The sequence below is a fragment of the Typopeltis vanoorti genome, chromosome 13 (assembly GCF_054136105.1).
Source record: "Typopeltis vanoorti isolate ZY-2024b chromosome 13, IOZ_Tvanoo_1.0, whole genome shotgun sequence".
NCBI classification, from domain to species: domain Eukaryota; kingdom Metazoa; phylum Arthropoda; class Arachnida; order Uropygi; family Thelyphonidae; genus Typopeltis; species Typopeltis vanoorti.
The window spans coordinates 77,987,080-78,004,026 of record NC_143561.1 but is presented as its reverse complement, the minus strand read 5'-3'; the positions used below and the strand labels follow the sequence as shown (position 1 = coordinate 78,004,026).

Here is a 16,947-nt window from a genome sequence, read left to right as displayed (position 1 = left end):
AAATATGGACAGCTATTAAAAACATATACCATGAAGCCAGAGAAAAAATACTAGGAATGCATAGAAGAAAAGACAAAGAATGGATATCTTTACACACAAAACTCAAAATTGAAGAAAGAAAGGAAATTAAGAAAAAAAAAATAATGGAAGATAAGAATAGCATCAGCTTACAAGAAAAATATAAAGAAATACATAAAGAGATTAAGAGAAATGCAAGAAAAGATAAGAGAGAGTTTATTGAAACCTACTAAATGAGGCAGAAATTGCAGCTAATATAGGTGATAATAAAACATTATATAATATTACAGAACAGTGACAGGCAAGCAAAGCAGATTATACAGGGTGATTCAGAACTCTTGGGCCAAACTTTAAGTTCTATCACCTAAACAAACTTTAGCTTGTTTAGGTGATAGAACACACCTAAACAAGCACTTTTCATCATACAATGCATGGTCCAAACTCAAGTGGTGAAGCACTAGGGGTTTAGCAACTACTGTGTCAGAAAATGAAGAAACACAAGAATGACAGAGGAGATTTGAAACAATTGCAGAACATAAATTAAAGAAATTTATTGAACAAATTACAGAAACTGCTCAAAAGAGCGACAGCCAACATTAATGTAGACCTCACACCTTTGACGTAGTGATTGGCGTACATTGGCAAAAACACCAGGCATTTCTCGTACAGCGGCAATGGCAATAGAAATCCTGACAATAAGGTCCTCAGTGGAATCGATGGGGCTATCGTAGATAAGGCTTTTCATATGGCCCATAGGAAAAAGTCCAGGCATGAGAGATCAAGCAATCGTGGCGGCCAAGCAATGGGACCACCCCAACCAATCCATCGTCCTGGAAATGTTGCATCCAAAGCATTCTGCACATCCACACTGAAATGGGGGTGGCGCTCCATCGTGTTGGAACCACCATACGTGTTTCAACGTTTGCTGGAACAGAGTTCAGTAATTCTGGCAAGACCTCTTGTAAAAATATGAGGTACGTTCTCCCATTCAGTTGTGCTGGCAGAAGGTATGGGCCAATCAAATGGTCATGTAGGATTCCAGCCCAAACATTTATGGAGAAACGCCAGTGGTATGAATGAAGAAGTGTGGCGTGCGGATTTCTGTTCGCCCACATATGATAATTGTGGATATTAAAAATGCCCTCACGTGTAAAGGCGCATTCGTCAGTGAATAAGATATGTGCATCAAAGTCCTGCTGCACTGCAGTCTGTTGCAGGAACCACTGTGCAAAATCCACACGAGGCCAGTAATCTGCAGGTGTCAAGACGTGCATCCTCTCTGCGTGGTAGGGGTGTAATCGTTCATCTCGTCAAACTCGCCACACCATCGATTGGGGCACACGTACGGCATGGGAAATTGCTCGCATGCTACATTCAGGACGATCTGCAACCCTATGCAGAATTTCCTCTGTAACACGTGGTGTCCTCACACTCCTTGCATGCCGCTGAGAAAGGAGCTCATTTCACACAGATACCGGTGCAATCACTGAAGGGTTTTGCAATCAGGCACACGTCTGGTTGGAAAGCGCTCTCGGTACAGTCTTCGGGCTTCCTTCACATTATTGTTCACAGCTCCGTAAATGAAATACATGTCAGCCTTCTCCTGATTTGTGAAAGAATCCATCCTTTTTACACTCCACGGTAGAAATAATGACTGCAAAAACCAGTGTTTATAAGTGTTCACTAGAAAGTGCCCTCTAATGCTTCACCGCTTGAGTTCGGACCATGCATTGTATGGCGAAAAGTGCTTGTTTAGGTGTGTTCTATCACTCCTTAAAGATTGGCCCAAGAGTTCTGAATCACCCTGTATTTAAAAACAAACAAGCAAATAAAATAAACAATAATAAAAAGAACATAGAAAGATGGGTAGAATACTTCAAAGAGATAATGAATAGAGAAAAACCTGAAAAACAAATTCAAATACCAGAAAGAAAAGAAAGAATATTAAAAATAGACACCAAAGAAATAATAAAAAAAAAAAAATTTTTTTTTAAAAAGTGAAATATAAAAATGGAAAATCAGCTGGTGTTATAATGTCATTCTAGTAGTAGTAGGTAATATTTACTTAATATGGCTTAACTCCTTTACTTAACTATCTCTTGAATAATCTGTCCTATCTCAACAGCGCCTTTAATGTGTCTGTCTTTGTCTTACTATTATATACTTCAGCCCCTTAGATTATCACATGCATGTGAGTCTGATCTACAAAGGGATTGTCTCAAGGTTAAGCCAACCTTTTGGTAACAAAGCTTCTGAAGTTAACTTCTCTTAAGGTTCTGGGAAAATTTGTTTGTTCTGCTGCACCACCCAGAACCCTTAGATTGAAAAAACTTCTCACTCAAGAAGTGAACCTTCAGATATGGTTAATCTAATCTATTTCTATACTAAGTTATCAGTACCTTCTGTAATCAACCATGTTTGCAGTCGTGGTCTTAATTAACAATTATTCCCCGCTTAGATCCGAATAATTTATGAGTGGTGTATCAGATTCTTAGACACAGGCAACCAAATTAATAAGAGCAAAAGGTTTAGTTAACATAATGATCATCCTACAGAATTAAGAACAGAATAGAAAAAAAGTAATCTAGTAGTACAATTTTACTTTGTAGATTACAAAGTAAAATTAATCAATATACATCACACAGTAATTTATACTTCAAAAACATTATGTTCAAAGATTCAAAGCTCGCATTCTTACATTATAAAACCAATAATGACTTTTAGGTGTTAATCAAGCTGTCTGGATAAGACATCTCTACAGCTGTTAAACATAGCTAGCAATCAACACAAGTACAATTATAATACATAGCACATATTGCTCACCAACTACGATTAAAATATCACAGTTCTGTCTTAATTTTAGATAGAGTTTCAAAACTTTATGAAGGTCTATGATTCTTAAGTTACAATTACCTTCCTCTCACACATTACTTGATTAAAGGTTTACTATACTGAACTCGAGGATTCCTCATGCTTGTCCTTTCGATTCTTGGTTTCCTCTCCTTCCAAACATTTTCTTCCCTCTATGTTAAGGCTAAAATTCCTGTCAGCTTAGGTTGGTCCTCATGGAGTCTGCATACCGATCATCTATGCCTAGAATATTCTTAGCATGAGGTCATTCTGCATCCATAAGGCACACTACCTGGCCACTGTCTTTTCTGGAAGTTGCTCGTTGCTTCGAGAATCCTCTATTCGTTCATCGTAGGGCTTGGAATCCACGATCCCTCTTAATCATGACCCGACACCGCTGACTTGCCACCGAGAGAACAGAGACTCCAGACAAAAAGTATCTTTTTTTGGGGGGGGGGGGTCCAGCCCTTTTATATCAACCCCCTACCGGACTCCTTGTAACTCTAAATTTTCACCCGACATGTTATTCCTTTGCACTCGTGGGTCTTGCCTTTTCGTAGCGTCTTCCCCGAAAACTTAGGTCGCCATGTGCCGTATGCGCACGTGACCGCTTGAGGCAACATACTAATCCGGTGTCTTGCCCACATACTTTGACCTAATAATCTCAGTTGGTTATATGCAATTTACACAGTAATTCTTTTATATCAATTCTAACAGAAAATATGTATATAACACATTCATTGTCTAACATACAATTTTGTAGGTATTTTACATGGGAATATTCACAAGTTTTACACTAATTATGGTATCCAATATTTGTCAGGCTATATACAACTTATACTAAAATACAAGCATATCCTTTTCAAGGGTTTTAACTTATCAAATTAGAATGAAACATTCCTTAGTGAATTGTATTCATTCACAATTTAACACTGGCATAGGTGGTATGCCAAATGAACTATTAAAAGCAGATATAGATTTAACAGATTTAGATTTAAATCTAAATATATACAGATATAGATTTATGGATATGGAACAACATGAGTTTACTAAGGGAAGGTCGTGTTTTAACATCTTGCTCACATTCTACAACAATGTTACCATTGAACCTGACAAGGGGAATGGATACACCATGATACTTTTGGATTTTGCTAAGGCTTTTGATAGAATACAGCATGGTGGACTTTTGCATAAATTGGAGAAAATTTGTTTGGGTTATACAATATCAGCATGGATAAGGGGGTTAGCTGACTTACATATCAAAAAGTGGTATATGGGGGATCTGAGTCTGCAAGGTTTAAGGTGACAAGTGGTGTACCACAAGGATCTGGGAAGGATTTGACAAGCGACATATAGCTATTTGCTGATGATGCAAAGATAGTTAGGAATGCTGCTGATATGCAGTACTGCAGAATGATTTGAATAGGTTGGACTTGTGGGCATGGGAAAATGGATGTCAGTTCAATGTCAGTAAATGTAAAGTCATTCACTTTAGCATGATTAGATATCCAATGTTGTATTATATTGGTGGGATTAGGCTAGACAGACTATGAGGCTAGGGATCTTGGAGTGTTAATAGATAGGATGTTGAAGTTCAGGGGTCATGTCGCAAAGATTGCAAATACAACTCAAAAGATAATTGCAATGCTGGAACCAACGTTCACATGTAAAGATAAGGATGTTATTTTGCCTCTTTACAAGGCCTTGATAAGACTTCACTTGGACTAATGTGCACAGGTCTGGTCTCCTAGTTTCCATTGTGATTCTGATATATTTGAAGAGAGTACAAAGGAGAGTGTTAAAAATGATATCAGGATTATGGAATAATGATTATGAAGACAGATTGAGAATTTGTAGACTTCAGAACTAGCAAACAGGAGAAAGAGGGGTGATATGATTGAGACTTAAAAACTTCTGAAAGGGTCATACAGGATTTCAATTGATGGAATTTTTCAATTTATGGAGGGCGGGGAAAGGAAAAGTGACATCCTTGGAAGCTGAGAATGAATGCTGCCAAGTAGTGGGTGAGGACTAGATTTTTCCCTCAGAGGGTGGTGTATGATTGGAATGGATTGCCATTAGATGTGAGTGCAAGTAGTGTGAATGAATTCAAGAATAAGTATGATAGCTGGTGTGTGTAATATGTGGTCTCCCTCGATGAGTCTCTGACTCCCTGGAGGTGTCTCTTAATAATAATATAGGAATATTGTGTTTCTGATCAAAATACCAAAAAAAGGAGATTTAACTGATTGCAGTAATTGAAGAATATAATTATTAAACACAAGAATAATATTAGAAAGAACAAAAGAAAAAAAAAAAGAAATAGACCAAAAGCTAAGAGAAACACAAGCAGGATTTAGAGCCAAGAGGTCATGTTTAGATCACATAGCAACACTAATAATAATAATAATAGAACAGTCAATAGAATGGCAATCAAATCTTTATATCAATTTTATTGATTTCAAAAAAGCTTTTGACAGTATTGACAGAGAAACAATATGGAAATTAATGTCATATTATCATACACCATGTAAAATTATCAACATAGTGAAAAAAAATTATGAAAAAGATAAAATACAAATCATACACAATGGAGAGCTTTCAGAAAAGTTTGAAATTAAAACAAGAGTTAGACAAGGCTGCATTCTCTCCCCAACAATATTTCTTAAAGTTGTAGATTGGGTTATGAGAAATGTCATGAAAAACACAAAGGGAGGGAATACAGTGGAATTTAATAGAACAGTTACATGACCTGGATTTTGCAGATGATGTACGTTTACTAGTACATGTACAACAATAACATATGAAGACAAAAACAATGAAACTCATTGAAGAAGCCCTGACTGTTGGAGTAAGAATAACTAAAATAAAAACGAAAATAATGAAAATAAATAATAAGCAAAAAGAAGACATATGAGGTTCTCGGCCTAATAATGAAAAAACAAATTTATAATTTCAAAATTATTTTTATTTTTCAATATAATCTTCCTTAAGACTAATACATTTATTACAGCTATGCTCCAGTGCCATTATCCCTTCCCTATAGTGGTTCTCAGTAAGATCTGCAAAATACCCCTCTACAGCTGCTTTCACCTCTTGATTCAAAGAAAAATGTTGACCAGCGAGGAAGAGTTTTAGTTTTGGGAAGAGATAGAAGTAAGAGGGAGCCAAATCTTGGGAATAGGGTGGATGTTCCAATAATTCATAGTGCAGATCCCTTAATAATTTTCCCATTGCTAAAACACCTTTGTGGGCAGGTGCATTGTCCTGATGAAAGATGATTTTTTTCTTCTGCAAACTGGGCCTTTTCTCACAAATTTTTTCGTCTAGTCTGGTTAGAAGATCGGAATAATATTTCCTGGTTATTGTTTTACCCTTTAAAAGATAATTAATAAACAAAATGCCTTTAGCATCCCAAACACTGATGCCATGACCTTGTCTTCTTTGGTACTGAACAACTGGCTTCTGTCCACTGTTTTGACTGCTGTTTGGATTCTGGTGTGTAATGGTGATTCCAAGTCTCATCCATAGTAATAAATCAACGCACAAAATCAGTTTTGTTTTTCTTAAAACGCTCCAAGCACTTTTCAAAGATATTTTCATGCGAGTGCATTTTTGATCTGCTATGAGCAAGTGTGGCGCCCTTCTTGTGCAAAGTTTTTCATCTGCAATTTTTCATGCAAAATATATCCTACACGTTCTTTTGAAATGCCTATAGTCTCAGCAATTTCATGCACTTTGACTCGCCAGTCATCCAATACCACATCGTGCACTTGATCAATGATTTCTGGTGTTGTTACACTTTTTGGACATCCTTCATGTGGATCATCTTCATGGCTGGTACATCCACATTTAAACTCAGCAGCCCATTTCTTAATTGTCGAAAGCAAAGGAGAAGAGTGCCCATAAAGCAGAAAACAGAGTTCAGACAACACTTTTGCTTCAGACAGCAAAAGTGTTGTCTGACTGTTGACAAAAAAACAAACTACTTGATAGAATGACTTACAATTTCACATGGATGCTTATGACAGATGTACCAACTTAGAAAAAAAAAAATCTTGTCGATAGTGTTGCCATCTATGGTTGAGGCCAAGAACTTTTCAGACCACCCTCGTAGTACTGGATGGTCAAATTTTAGAAACCGTGGAGAACTTTAATTACCTAGGATCAATAATAAATAAACAGGGAGTAGCTGAGGAAGATATAAAACCTAATATAGAGAACACAAATAAATTTTAACATGTTAGGAAAAATATGGAGATCAAAGCAAATAGGCTTAAAAATCAGGTTACTTAATACAAATATCAAATCAGTTCTACACTATACATCAGAAACATGGTCAACAACAAAAGCAATCAGCAAAACCTGCAAAGCTTTGTAAATAAATGTTTAAGAAGATGTCTACAAATAAAATGGCCAGAAAAGATATCCAATAAAGAGTTATGGAAAAAAACTAAAAAAAATCAATAATATATGACATCATTCAGAGAAAATGGAGATGGATAAGACATACTAAGAACACTTGAATAGGACAAACTGAAACAATCATTAGAGTGGAATCTACAAGTAAATAAGAAGAGAGATAGACCAAAGATAAGTTGGCAGAAAGGAATAGAAGAAGACCTCAGAAACACTGGAAAGACCTGGACACAGATAAAGAAAGAAGCAGAAAACAGAGTCAGGTGGAGATCTGTGGTCAAGGCCCTATGCTCCTAATGGAGTGAAGAGGAATAAGTAAGTATAACATGGATGGACTTGTGCCTTATGCTATAACCAGGAATTGGTGTATTATTATTTTATTGTTTATTATTATATTATAATTTTTTATTTTATTTTATTTTATTTTTTGCTGAAATTGTGTAAAACAATGTTTAAAGTTTCTAGGATAATTAATATTACACATAGAATTAATTTAATTTTTCTTCAGTTTGCTTCACCCCTAAGGGTCTTTGCTGCAAGTGCCAACTTCTTCCACTCTTTTATGTCTTGATTCCAATCTCAGTTAAGTCTCTTTGGATGTTATTCTCCCAGTATTGCTACATTCTTTCTCTGGATCACTTTCCATCAAGCCTCATCTTGCATGCTTGTTTAGCCATTCTCTCATCACTCGTTCTTTCCACATGTCCAGTATGCAAGCCTTAATTTCATCAATGTAATTCTTGGTTATATCTTCTCCATTCACTATTATGCTATCTCTTACAGGTCCAGAAGATTTTATTTTCAAAGATCTGCAAAGCTTTTGCATCTTGGTCTGTTTCATATAAAACAATAGTTTTAATGATTGTGTATATTTCTATTTTAACTCTGCTTGAAAGAATTCTGTAAAATGTTTATGAATGATAAGATCTTTTGGAGATGTATTCTAGCTTGTATTTCTGTACTAATTTTATTATTGAGTAATCAGTGTTCCAAGATATTTGATGGAATGGCATTTTTAAATTTTAAAATAAAATTTTAAATGCCAGCCTGGTTGGCCGAGTGGTTAGCTCATCCACTCTCCAACCAAAAGGCTGTGGGTTCGAATCTCACCGTAGGCATGGATGTTTGTGATTGTTTGTGAAAATATCAGTGGTGGTGGGCAGTAGATGGGGTTGGTGTAGAGGATGATTGTAATTGCAGTTCCTTGTAGTTGGTTGGTTTAGTGAGTGGTGGAGGTAGAGAGTTGTAGAGTAGGTGACTTCCCTCGATGAGTCTTTGGACTCCCTGGAGGTGTCATGTAATAATAATAAATTTCAGGTTATGAATGGTAAAGTGATCATTTTCCCCTTGACTGTTGTTTCTACATACTATTAAATCTTTTAATTTTTCACATCAGAAAAATTGTATAAGTATTCTGCATGCATTTTTTAATCTTTGAAAGTGCATTTACAGAAATTATATAATGCTCTCATGGGAAAGTGGGGAATAAAAGAATGTTACACATATAAGAACATTCTTATTCCTATATGAACATATTTTTATATGTTCATGTTAGACTAAAACAGTGTTATCTGACATCAAACAAACAAATTCAATTTAAGTTTGATAAAGACATGAGTTATATATTTATTATTATAAACAGTGTTATTCAATGTCATAATAAATACTTACATGCAATGTATGTATGTATATTAGGGGACGCCGCCCCTAATATATTTTTCAATGATACTTTCGAACATGTCGTTTCAACGATTCTGCCTATTTTCATTGTCTTTCTCTTTTTATTGCTGACCTTCATGCCATATCTATTACAACAGTTATTCAATTTAGTCAGGGAATCTTGCAGACTTGTAGCAGATTTATTTAAAAGTATAGCATCATCCACATAAAGCAAAGATATGACACTGACATCTCCAATTTTGATATCATGTTTAATACCACTTTCCTTCATAATGTGATCCATATAGATAATGAATAACAGAGGGGATAATATACATCCATGTCTCACACCAGATTTCGTCTCACACCAGATTTAACATTAAACCATCTTCCCATACTTCAATTCAAACTGCTGACTTACAACTCAAATAAAGACTAAGTATTGCTTGATACAATGCCACATTGACATCTTACAACTGTAGCATATTGAATAGTTTCTCTCTTGGCACCTTGTCGTTTACTTTTTCCAGATCGAAAAAACTTAAACACAGATCTTTGTTATATTCCCATGCTTTCTCAACTATTTGTCGTAAAGTGAAGATCTGATCCTGACAGCCTCTATATGGCCTGAATCCAGCTTGTTCTTCACCAAGCTTTTCTTCCACAATTTTTCTCAACTGTTTCTCAAGTATCTTGCATAAATCTTACCAGGAACACTCAGTAGGGAAATACCTCTGTAATTCTCACATTCAGTTTTATTTCCCTTTTTATATATGGGTACTATGAGAGCTCTACTCCAATGATCTGGAATTCGTCCCTCTGTCCAGGCCTTCTGAACTATGCAGTGCAGCCACTTTAAGTCTTTTATACCGCCATACTTCAGCATTTCTGGTCGAATATCATCTATTCCTGCTGCTTTTCCACATTTCAATCCTTTGATGGCTTTTTTTACTTCAAGTATGGATATGTATTCCTGACTCTATGCCTGTTGAGTGTTTTTTAACCTCTGTGCTGTCATCACTGCTTGGTTAATTTCACAGTTTTTCAAAATAATTACTCTATACTTCAAGGATATCTTTTTCTCCTGTTTTCATGTCACCTTTATCATCTCTAATTTCTTTTATAGCACTCTTTCCTCCATTTCTGAGCTTCTTCAACAACCTCCAGAATATCTTGCCACCGTCTTGATATTTATTTTCTATGTTCTTACCAAAGTCCTCCCATGACTTTTGTTTAGCGAGTTTTACACAGTGTTTAGCTTTCTTACATTTGTCTCTGTATTCTCTAAGAGCAAAAACTGGCCTATTTGCCAGGAACTTTTGATATGCTTTTTTCTTTTCCTTCACTGTCTCTTTAACTTCCTGTGTCCACCATGAAGTTCTGTTATTTCTATCCTTGCAGACAACTTCACCACATGCCTCTTTTGCTGAATCAATCAGAGTTTTCTTCAAAGCTTGCCATTGAATCTCCAAGGTTTGGTTTCTGATCTCAAAGTATTTCATTTTTTCTTCAATAATCTTAGTGTATTTTAGTCTACAGTTCACATCTGAGAGCTGCTCAACTTTTATTCACTTTAAAACTTTCTTACATGTTATTCTTTTCAATATGGAATTCAATTTTATCCTGTTCAAGACTAAATAGTGATCACTTCCAATTTCAAATCCTCTGTACACTCTGGTGTCCTGCACCAGGGAGAGGAAAACATCACTATCAACAATTACATAGTCAATGAGACTTTTCTTATTCCTTGCCTCTTCTCTCCATGTGAATTTGTGCACATTTTTTTTGTTGGAACATGGTGTTAGTAATAACCAGTCCATGTCCTGAGCAGAAATCCAACAAATATTTGCCATTATTATTAGCTTTACTCTTTTCTCCAAATTTTCCCAAATTATTTTGTATGTCTGACAATCATTTCCTACCCTGCTATTTAGATCCCCAACAAGGACAACTTTTCTGTTTTCATTGTGTCAGTTGCTTTCTCTAAAGTCTCAAAAAATTCTTCCACTTCTACCTTAGTAGAACCTTCTGTGGGACCATAGGCACAAATAAGTCTCATTGTCCAGTTCCCCATTCTGATATTTGCCCACATCACTCTACTTGAGATTGCCTGCCATTCAAGAAGATTAGCCTTGTATTTAGTGTTGAATACTATGGCTACTCCTTCTTTTCCTTGACTGTCATTGCCTGAATATAACATTTTGTATTTATTGCTCAGAAAGATCTCGCCAGTCTTTTTTGTTTCAGTTACCCCTATTATGCCAATCTGGTACTTATCTAGCTCCATTTCTTTGCCATTCAGGCTTCTTATGTTGATAGTACCAATCTTTAACTCTGGTGATGTCGAGTTTAGGTCTGTTTTCAGATTTGTTCCAATAGCTGATTTTTCGCTGTTAACCCTGGTTCCCTGGCAAAAACAACGTGGGCCTTGTTTAACTAGGCGACGCACCAGCTGGCATGAAATTTTGTCATGTTGTACCATCATTTTGTATTTTGGTTTAAGCCAAGAAGAATATAATTTGGTCAGCTAAATCCCAAATTGCCAGCCCATCCTCGTTCGTTCAGTATCCAGGTAGACACCCAACAGGGTGCACCACAAGAAGGTGAGGATTGGACATTAAGTCAGAAGCCCTGGTCGGTTCTCTGCATTCCTTTAAAGGCTATGTGGAGGTCTCCTCTCAGTTATACTGCTTTGACCCCTTAAGCATCCACTTTTTTTTCACTTTAATACCCCTGATGATGGAAGTGTGATGACTTATGATGATGATGGAAGTGTGATGACTTATGAAACTTGTAGGGTTATATTTCTTTGTTTATTTTTATTAAACTTGTTATTTATCAAAAATATGGTTTCAATACCGGAAGCCTTTCTATAAACAATAACAGTTTGTTTAATGAGCTAGCTCTTAAGAATGAATTACAAATTATCAAAGAAACATTTGTAATATCTATAGCAAAAATAAAATAAATACAGTTGACAAAATTCTCTTCAAGATTGCATTTAAAACAGGTTATAGTAAAACCATAACTATTCCTATGCAAAGAAATATCTGGGAAAAAAAAAAAAAAGAATGCTATACAATTTTTCAATACAATTTTAATTAACGTCATCTTTATACATGCCAAAAATTTAAAGAGTACTTATTCACTTCTGTCTCCTCCCTGGAGAGTCCCGAATCCTCTTTGGGACTCTCCAGGGAATCTCAGTTTCACAGTGATCTGGGAAACAGTTATTCTCAGACCAAATATAGTCTATCCACGTACAATACACAAGGTAGAAGCTTTCACAAATTTTCAGCTACTTTTATACTCTTTACACAGAATTATCTTTTTCCCTTCCTCTGAACATCTGGAATGGTTTAGATAGACTTTCCTATGAAAAATAGGAACACATTAGCTCAATAAGCAAAGAAAGAATGAAGAAATCTATTAAATCCAGTTAAAGAAAAAAAAACAATCACAATAACAGATTACATTTAATAAAATAGTAAATTAACAAGTCTTCAAGAACATTATTTGATTCTGACATTAGCATCCATTCACAAGATTTCAACTTTGCAGTGTCACCTAATAGGATTCCAAAATTAGAGATTATGGCAAGCATAGAAAAAAGGCCTTCAGAACGTTCTTGGAGATGCTGCAGATCTTTGCATCTCAACGGCCTCCATACTTTTACAAGCAAAACCACGTACTAATAATATTACAAGAATAAAATGAAAGGCTTTAAAAAACATTAAACAAGATAAAAACATAGTACTGAAAGCTGACAAGGCAACTCATCAATAGTGTTAAATTCAGTAGAATACATAGAAAAAATGCAATCATTAACCATACTAGCACCTATGAAAAATTGGATCATGGCTCCTCATGATATTTCCATAATAAGACCACAGCAACTTAATAAAAAAATTAAAAAAAAAACATGCTGAACTTGTATGAAGATACAAAAAAAAAAGTCTTGAATCAAGATATCCTCTGGTTCCAAGAATATATAGGGTCTGTAAGGTGCATAAACAGGACTTGCCATTAAGACCTATTGTTGATGTTAGATACTCTCCAGCTTCATTGCTTATCCAAATATCTGTGCAAACATGCTAAGCCCGCACATCAGCCTAACATCCTCTTTTATAAAGAATATAACATACTTCATAGAATGCATGAAAGACATTACAATAGATCCTACTGATATGCATGCATGCATGCTTGAACATAGTGAATCTGTTCACCAAGAACAGAAACCATACAACTATTACATGACCTCTTCCTACTAGACACAGTAAATTTTCTTTAGCACATTTTTCAAATTCCAAGAGAAATATTTTCTAAAATAAAGATCCAAAAGGCTTCAGTTCAGCAATGTAAAATTATATAAGTAAAGATCCAGCATTATTTCAGAGCTGAATGTAGAAACTATGAAAGTTTTGTAAAAAAAAAAAAATAGGACGACCAGAGAGCTTACAGAAATATAAGGCTAAGGAAACTCATGAATGCTGGCAGGTGTATTCCCATAAGCTCTCTGGTCAACTTATTTTTATGAAACTTTTATAGTTTCTACATTCAGCTTTGAAATAATGCTGGATCTAATATCCTCTTTACTTATATAATTCCAAGAGCAATATTTTGAACAGTAGGAAGGACTAGCAAAGGGCTCTTCCTTGTTAGCAAATCTAATCATGGAGTGGTTTTGGGGGGGGGGATTTTTTTTAGTATCAAGGAACACAACTTAAAATTTGGCAGAGATATGTTGACAATATTTTCATCTTCTGGCCTATCTCTTTTATATTACCCAGTTAGAAGATTTTGTCACGTACTGCTACAACCTTCATCCTCGAATTAAATTCACTGTTGAATTAGAGGGCAAATAAGTCTTTGCCATTTTTGGATATACTTATTGAGGTAGCTGAACAGAACACACTAAATTTCCCAGTCTATAGGAAGTCAACAAACACCAGACATGTAGGGCTTACAGAATTTCCACTAATATACATAAAGAGAACAAAGTCATACCAAAGAATGGTTACAATAGAATATTAATAAAAAAAAAAAAAAAAAAAAAAAATCCTACTTCAACCTCTAAAACAATCAGATGAACAGGAAAACCAAGACTTTTGAGGAGCAGTGATTCTCCCATATATATATATATAATCAGTTGCAGATAAAATGGCAAGGGGTGCTTCATCAACAAAATATAAAGCTCATTGCTACCCAATCAACAAGATATCTAATTACCTAAAACCTCCTATACCTCTCCATTTGCTACTTAAAAAACAGGTGTCTTGATGGGTGGAACCAGAACACAAATCAAGACTGGTAGTAGATGCAACTGAAACAAGACATCAAGTACTATGGGAAAAAAAAAAAAAAAAAAGAAGAAGAAGCAAGCTCTGCATAGGTTACACTTTTATCTCAAGAACATTCAAAGAATCAGCTGAAATGATGAAATAATCTCTACAGTGCAACAAAAACACATGGGATGATTTTACATTAGGTGTGGTCTTCACCTAATGTAAGTTATTCAGCAACAAAAATAACCTAAGCTGATAAGGGAAATGCAGCTTCATTATGACCAGGCAGATTACAAGAGAATAATGAGTGGCCTTCTTAAGGACTCTTCTGCATATCAGATTATAGACTGGACTTCTTCCAAATCCTAAAAGACAAAAGTGTATAAATTATTTTAAAAAAAGTTAGTCCAAAGAAATTACCAAAAACCTAAAACCTTATCATGTCAAACCACCTTGGATATATTGGGATATCCCTAAAACTTACAAACATACAACAATCTAACTTCTTCCTTTCCAGGCTTATAGGCCAAGTGGCTTGTTCCAGACTCATTTCCATCTTTTTAAGGGTCTTCCTCTGTATCGGGTACCTTTTGGGGTGGTAATTTAGAATTTGTTTAGGTATTCTGTTTCTATTCATTCTCAGTATGTGTTCTTTCCATTTTTCTCTATAGCAAATAACTGTTTCATTTAAGGCGTTTGTAATTCCAATTTATTTCTGATATTGCTGCTTTTCATTTTGTCCATTATTGTGACTCCTTCAGTTTCTGTGCAGAAATTTCATTTCGGATGATTCAATTCTTCTTTCATCTGCTTTTTTTTTATTGTCCATGTCTCACTGCCATAAAGTAAGGTAGATTTAGCTACTGTATTGTAGATTCTTATTCTGTGTTTTTGTACATAATTGGGTTTAAAATTTTTATTTATAATGCCTGTTACTTTTACAAAGTTTGATATCTTTGGTTCTATATAGCTTCATTTTCATATGACATTGTGCATCCTAAATATTTGAATGTATTTACTTGCTCTATTATTTTGTTATTTATTACTATTTTGCTTCTTATTGGATGAGCACCTTTGAAGGCCATTACTTGTTTTGTCTGTTGATATTTCCATACTATATGTTTTTATCAGATTATTTAGACTGCATAATGATTTTTGTGATTCATCTTCATTGTTTCCAAGGATTATTTGGTCATCAGCAAAAAGTAGAGTAGCTAATCTGTTGTTACGGTTTATCTTGAATCCTCCTTCATTAGTTATCTTCCATTCAAGAATAGTGATCGGATCTTGCTCCACCTTTGCTATGAGTTGCCTCAGCTTGCACTACCTTAAGGGTCAGTTGCTGCTATCCTGGTATTTGCTTACGCTTGGAATCGCTGAACTTTATATAATTTCTATATTCGGCATGAAACTCATTTGAGTTTCTTATTCGGCTAAGAAACATATGGGATGTAATATCCCTTAACTTAAACATGAAATTATCCATATCTGGTTTTACTTAAACTGTTCACTATTGTTTAAAACACTGTTTTGAGTTAAGATAAAAGCATATTACAAAGAATTACAGCTTTCTTTTTCACCTGTTGTAAAGCTTGCATTTTAGCTGATCACAGAAACTGGTATTTAGGTTTTCAACCTAAATACTTTATATATTTAATAGTATGTGAAACTACTATTAAATATATATTTCATTTCATCTCTTGTGTAATTATTTCCACTGGCATGTATCAACTGTGATCCAGAAGCCTATTTATTTTGCTGGTTGTGGCTATCAGGCCTTTCTTTGCTGTAGTGACAAATGACATAGGATAAAGCCACTCAGCTATTTCACAAAAATAGTTTTGAGAATTTTTAAACTGTTCTAGAAATATGATCATAACAACAGTCTATATTTAATAAACTAAAATACTAACTAATGTTAAATAATATGGAATAATATTTATGCCTTAACCATAGGAAGATAATTTTTCTTTGTTCTGTTTTGCAAATGTTATATATTACACTTTTATATTATTCCTAGCTAAAAGAACTTGAACAAGATCTTCTTAGACTGCAGAAATCATCAATCCCTGTCATTGATAAAGTATTACATAAATATCAAGAACAGGTTAGTTGTGAAATTTTTCAGTTAATAATAAAGTAGATGTTGTGAATTTATTATCTCTCACTGTTACAAACTGTTAAGAACCATAGAAAAGTTTGGTATGGTGCATTGTTTGCTGTAGTGAATTTCCTATAGAATATCTCATTGCCTATGTGACTTGTCAGGAGTGTTACTTGAGTGAGTTTGTTATAACAGTGTTTGCTATAGTTCATCATCATCATCAAATTCCTGTCATGTACCCTCAAAGGGTGTACAGGATATGACAGTACTACATGGAAAAATTACATCATTACTAACTTCCTATCTACAATTTTCCTCCAAATCAGTCTGTTACTTGTCAAGACTCCAACATTATCAGATCTTATATTTCTATCGTCTAAGGCACTTTGTACCATATCAATCCACCTATATCTTGGTCTTCCTCTGGGTTGTTTTCCTGCCAACCTGGCAGAGAACACTTGTTTTGCTAATCTTTACTCTCCCATTCTATTTAAGTGACCATACCATCTGAGATTAGCTCTGCTAACGCATTCCTGGATGCTGACAATGTCAAGTTCTTTCCTAATATCCTCATTTTTAATATGATATTGCCATTGATGCCATCTGTTCACG

The 16,947-nt window shown here is 34.9% G+C and overlaps 1 protein-coding gene across 3 annotated transcripts in view; it reads left to right on the top strand.

Annotated features, from left to right (window-relative positions):
- The window catches only part of Hibch (3-hydroxyisobutyryl-CoA hydrolase), a 168,350-nt gene that overhangs the window by 99,374 nt on the left and 52,029 nt on the right, over nucleotides 1-16,947 (top strand). For all 3 annotated transcript variants that reach the window (XM_090403240.1, XM_090403241.1, XM_090403243.1), the window contains exon 10: nucleotides 16,252-16,338. In XM_090403240.1, the coding sequence (XP_090259366.1) occupies nucleotides 16,252-16,338 (87 nt within the window). The remainder of the gene's footprint in view (nucleotides 1-16,251; nucleotides 16,339-16,947) is intronic.